Here is a 6,079-nt window from a genome sequence, read left to right as displayed (position 1 = left end):
ACATTGTTGAGACTGCTATAGATTATGGGGACTTTTAAAATTGGACTAAATGTATTTTTTAACATGCTATGGCTAGGTATGGCCCCCAAAAGACACATGTGTTTGAACAAGCCTATGTTGATAATTGATAACTTCAGCTCATCAACAATTCCTAATAAGGTCTAACAGGGGGCTAGCACTGGCACTACAATGTGAACAAAATAGAAAACTAATACCAAAGAGCACATTCTCATGAGATACAAAACAGGACATTAATAGATTAATGTCTGAGAGCAGCATGTGCATCAAGGGGAAACATCACACAAGATATCATAGCAACTTGGAGATGTGAGCAAGAGAAAGCCTTCCTCTGTAGAAACTTTATAAGCATAATTCTATATGTTCTAACAATGGGTCATCATGTGAAGATCTGAAGAGAAATATCCAGGCCTAGGGAACAACACGTACCAAACCCAGTCTGAAATAAGTTCAGTGGGTGTGTGCTAGGAACAGTATAGACGTTTGGTCTTTCTTCCTCCCAACACCATGCTCCCAGAAATAAAACTCAGGCTCGAAATATATTTGTAAATACCTTGACCATACAGCTAGGGTCTTCTTTTACTGGATCATAATTTAACCCATTTATTATAATCTACATTCTGCTACATGGCTGTCTTCCTGTGCTTAGTTACCATGCATACATCTCACCACATCTTCCCAGCCAAATATCCTACCCGGCATTCTTCCAGAATTTTTTCTGTCTCCTAGATGTCCCACCTCCTATTTCCTGTCTAAGGCATAGGCCATCAAATTTATTATTGACAGGTGTCACATTCATACAGATACAAGATATGCAATTCTAGAGGGAGAAAAGAGCTGCCTTGGGAAAGAAGGTGACAATTTGTCCCTCTCATTGTCCTAATTTTAATCCCCCTCTCATTCTTTGGGTCTTAGTTTAAGTGCTTCATCTTCACTGAAGTTCTTCAACAAGGTCAAACCACAGCTCTGTTGTCAGCACATGTTCTCCTGGTGCCATGAAGGTCCAATTGATACCCGGATTAACAAAGAGAAGCAGCCACTACCTGGGCCCGTGATAATTAGTGTGCCATTTTAATGTGGACCATGTAACTTGTACCAACCAATAGGGCCGAGGCATCCATGATAATTAGGCAGACACTTTAAAGGCATGTGTGCAGTGGGACTTGGCAAGTCTTGCTGGCTAGTTTAGACAGAAGCGATCTACACGAAGAATCCTGGCTGACCTGGTGGGAAATGAAAGACATGCTGCCTCCACTGACAAGGTCCCTGCTGCACGACATGTGAGTTAGGCTGCCTGTATCTGTCTACTTTGTATTATTGTTATAAAATGCCTGAAGCTAGTGAGCTGAAGCAATGCATCAGACGTTATGAGGGCTTATTGCTCTTGCAGAGGATTTGGTTTCATTCTCAGAACCTACATGGAGGCTCACAACAGCCTACAACTCTAATTCCAGAGACATTCATGCCCTCTCTGGCCTTCCTGTGCACAACTGGTCATGTAAACTCAAGAGGCACACATGCATTCACATAAACATAATAAATAAATAAATAAATAAATAAATAAATAAATAAATAAAACATCAATAAATCTTTTAAAAAATACTTGAGGGTAGCAAGTGTACACAAATCCATGGGTTTTGTTTTGTTTTGTTTGTTTTGGTTTTTTGGTTCACAGTTCTGGCTATTCAAGGACATGGTGCTAGTGCTCTACTCTGATAAAGACTTCATATAGTGGATTTGGTCATAGCAGTGGGTATGGATGGAAAAAGTCAGATCCAGTGGGGTCAGACTCTGGTCTATAACCTCTCCAGACAACTAATAATTAGTGACTCAAAAACTAAAACTAAAACAAAACAAAGCACCTAAATCCCTTCCAAGAGTGGTAGTCTCCATGACCCAATGGCTCCTCTCCTAAATGCCCATACCTCCCACCACACATTAAAGAGCAAACTGAGCCTTTGAGTCATGAACTATTTGAGGACACTCAAACCATATTCAAATCGGCCAGTTCTGCTTCTGCCTTCAGGGTACTTGGGCACTGTTGTACACTAGGCTGGAATGGAGAAAATGAAGAATCACTGGGCAGGGTGGGTCCTGGGCTCACGAGAACTCTGTTGGCTGGACATTTCTTTAGAGTTACATCTCTCTTTATTTGAGGGTAATAGGGCTATATACACCTTGGGTAGTGGGGAGGGTCTTTTCATGGTGAGTATACATTGTTGGTTGGTACTGAGGAGTGCTTCATTTGCATGGAGAGGAATTCCAGGTGCTTAAACCTGTAATGTAGCCACCAGGGTATGTAACTAACTCAATGATGGTAGAGGTGGAGGTCCCAGGGATACATGCACCACCATGACATGCAGGCCCAGAACAAGGACGGAGCAATTCTTACTACTACTAGTTTTAAATGAGATTGGGGGGAGGGGGTTGGACACATCTGGTTCTCCATCTCCCAATTGCAGGACTTATTCTCTCAACACCATAGCATTTAGTGAGAGTATGCAGCTAGTGACAGACTCACCACCTGGAAAGGCAGGAGAGAACCCAGATGAACAGACCCAAGGAAGTACCATCCACACCATTTACAGCATCCTGAACTGACTAGTGGATTTTTATAAGCCACTAGGTCTTGTAATTTGCTCATAAAACAAAACCCGACACAGTAGCACATGTCTGGGTTGTGTTACATGTGTTTGATTGTTTGGTTGTTTCCACCCAGGCTGTGAGCTCTGTAAGAGCAAAGACTGTTCTGACCTTAGGTTAGGACTTTATTCTCAGAGATTATGGGCATTTGAGAAGCAGACAAAATTTGAAGCTTCTCACAAGTTAAAGGAAGGCTCCAGGATATATGTGTCTCTTCAAACTGGGGACCTTCATTCAGGTCCACACTTCGACTGGGTCTAACAACCTTTTTCGCAAAGCAGACACTCAGTTAACTGCACGGGGGAGAGATGAAATTAAAATGAGTGACGAGGAGGAGAAAAGCACTGTTGTGCTGCCTAGATTTGTTGCGGATGTTGTTTTGTTCGGTTTGTTGTTGTTGTTTGTTTGTTTCTGTTTGGTTAATTTGACCAACGTTAGAATTACCTAAGAAGAGGGAACTTAGATTCTCAGATTGTCTCTTTCAGACTGGCCCGTGGGCTGTTCTCTTGATAGATGATTGATGTGGAAGGGCCCGGTAATACTGTAGACATGCAACAGGTCCTGGGGTATATAAGAAAGTCAATCGAGGAGGCTAGCAAGCAGTGTTGCTCCACAGCCTCTGCTTCAGTTCCTGCCTCCGGGTTCCTGCCTTGAGTTCCTCAAAGACTGTGACTTGGGATGTCAGCCAAAGAAACTCTTTCTTCCCCAGCTTGATTTTTGTCCGGGCCTTATCACTGTAATAGAAATCTAACTTACAGAGTGGATCTTTTCCAAAGGCAGCTTCCATGAGCCCACTCGTTATCACGTTCAACCGAGAAACACAGGGATAAGCATGGCTTTAAGTCCACACATCCAGTAGCACAGCCTGAACCCCATTCACCTTTATTTCCCTTACCCCTTCCGGTTGCTCCTGGGTAGTTTTTCCTCCTTTGCTTCCAGCAGCCTGGGAGGGCTAGAGAGCTGCAGGCGCTGAAGGAGGATGCTTGGTGTTCCCTCTGCCCAATGCCCTCTGGTCTCCCTTTCCCTGCTCTTGACCTCCGGGGCGCGCGCCGCGTCGCCACGGAAACGCCGGGCAGGCGCGGCGGCGCGCCCGGCGCGCTCTCGGCTCCCGGTAGAAGTGGCGGCGTCTCCTGCTCCCGCGCGCCCTGGCGGCCCGGAGCCGCGCTCGTTGGGCTCCCGTCCCGGGTTCCCGGCGGCGCGAAAGACAAGATGTTGAGGCGCAATCTGGATGACCGGTAACCGCCCGGGGCCTCGTCGTGCAGGCCGCCCAAGGGAGAGGGCCGGGTGGGCGAGAGGAGACCGGCCGAGGGCCTGGAAGCCGGCTGGGGCAGGAGGAGGCCGCACGGTCCCCGTGGCGCTCTGCAGCCCGTCCACCGGGCTGCAGCGAGTGCGGGGCCGAGAGAGTCTCCCGGCCGACTGGTCCCCCTGAGCTGGCCGGGCCCCGCCGCGGTACAGAGCCCGGGAGGCCGTAGGTGCCCGAGCCGCGGCAGCGCCGCCCCTCTCGGCCCACAGGGCCCGGGCCCTTCCCCGGGCCTGCAAGGTCCTAGGCAGGACCAGACCCTGCTTGAGGTCGTAGAGCGGGGAGAGCCTCTGGGAGAGCTGGGAAATATTGCACTTCAGGACTTCGGATGCCCCGGGAATGTTTGCATATGAAATTAACGGGACACCATCTTACCGTTTTAAGAACAGTGTTCTGTGTCTCCTTTTTCTAGAGATGCCCAAACAAAACAACTGCAGGATGCTGTCACGAATGTGGAGAAGCATTTTGGAGAGCTTTGCCAAATCTTTGCTGCTTATGTACGGAAAACTGCCAGGCTTCGAGACAAAGCGGACCTCCTGGTGAATGAAATCAACATGTATGCCTCTACCGAGACCCCAAATTTAAAGCAGGGTCTGAAAGACTTTGCTGATGAGTTTGCCAAACTTCAAGATTACCGCCAGGCAGAGGTATGAAGTGAGGTTCTGGTGTCATAAGCCCAAGAAGTAGTGTGTAGGAATTGTGGACTTGACGTTGTAACCTACCCAGCAGTGGTGAATGTACCCTTGATGAGTGTCTTTCCTGTTTGTAACGCTGTGGGACCTCTACACCAAACCTTTCTGTGACCTGATAGTTTTCAAACTAAACACCAGGTGTGTTTGAAGTCTTGAGTGCACTGCTGCATTTGCCAACAGGAGAACAGGGAGCAGGCATTCAGAAAAGGTGACATATATAGTAGTTGTGGGGGAAGGAAAGCACCTGTTCGGCCTGTGTGAGCCAAGTGCATTTTAAAGAATAACTAGAGATGGAAATGCTAAAAATGACAAGATGATAACAAAATAGTAAATGGGCTACACGTTGCTGATAGTCCCATGGTTTGGAAGTCGAACAATCAGAACGCTATGATTTACAACACAAGAAACAAACCAAGTGATATGTAGCTGAGAAGTTGGCTGTGTTTGCTTTGAGTGACCATAGCCTTGCTCTTGGGAGATCTTTCTAAAAGCCAGTATTTTCTTAATACTGCATAAGCACTTTCACATACTTTTGATACCAGCTGACTTAACAAAAGTTGGCACGTTCAAATTTGATTGCTTTTTTACTTTTGTAACAAGCCCCATTAATCTTTCTCAATTTTAAAGCCTAAAACAAATTTTTATTTACTGAAAAAAAAGAGAGAGAGAAATAATCTATGAACTTATCATTATGCATACAAAACTTGAGTACTAATTCCTCGGGGATACCTGTAAGAAAAACATTGAGTTCTTGGCCTATATTTCTTCTGTAACAAGCAATGCTCAGTTTATACATGGTAACTGGAGATTTAATGTGTCAGAAATAGCTTTTATTCACAGATAATTATAAAGTCCTATTTTACCAATACTTTCCCATTTCTAGAAATTTTTTATGCTAGTTATCAAATAGCAAAGTGAATTGATTTGCGTTTGCTCTGCTCTGTTTCCCTGCTTACCAAATGGTGGAGGTGCTAATGAACATGGCAAAGGTAGGCAAGGGAAAGGCAAGGGAGACTGTTAGAACAGACATGGATAAACCTCACAGTGTGTGGCGTTAGAGCTGGCATGCCTTACGCTGTCCTGGCTATTCAGAACACTGATTTCAGAATTCTGAATACTAAAATGATTATTTTTTTTATAATTTCCTAAACTCTTTTAAAATGGAACATCCGTATAATGTCATTTCCAGAAACCAAAGAATTGACCTGAAATGAAATGGATTGATTAGGTAAACCTGTATCATTGTTAAAAGCATTTTATTTGCTGTAAAATGTTTGTTTTAAGCAATAGATGTCACTTGCTTGCCTTCTCTGAAGTTTCAGTGCCTCATCTTCGTATAACATGTTTTCTTCAGTTCCTTTTACTAGTGTTATTAAAAGAATTGCTATTACTTTGTGATTAAAATTAGTTTGAGAAACTTTAATTC

General features: G+C 44.8%; 1 protein-coding gene across 3 annotated transcripts in view; it reads left to right on the top strand.

Moving 5' to 3' along the window:
* The first annotated feature begins 3,612 nt into the window (after positions 1-3,612).
* The window catches only part of Cibar1 (CBY1 interacting BAR domain containing 1), a 69,760-nt gene continuing 67,293 nt past the window's right edge, over positions 3,613-6,079 (top strand). The window contains exons 1-2 of one of the 3 annotated variants that reach the window (XM_052176107.1): positions 3,613-3,896; positions 4,374-4,608. In XM_052176107.1, the coding sequence (XP_052032067.1) occupies positions 3,664-3,896; positions 4,374-4,608 (468 nt within the window). In that variant the 5' untranslated portion in view covers positions 3,613-3,663. The remainder of the gene's footprint in view (positions 3,897-4,373; positions 4,609-6,079) is intronic. The other 2 variants (XM_052176106.1, XM_052176105.1) reach the window with 2 other exon arrangements.

This window comes from Apodemus sylvaticus, chromosome 3, assembly GCF_947179515.1.
Source record: "Apodemus sylvaticus chromosome 3, mApoSyl1.1, whole genome shotgun sequence".
Classification (NCBI taxonomy): domain Eukaryota; kingdom Metazoa; phylum Chordata; class Mammalia; order Rodentia; family Muridae; genus Apodemus; species Apodemus sylvaticus.
This window is presented reverse-complemented; position numbering and strand designations above follow the sequence as displayed.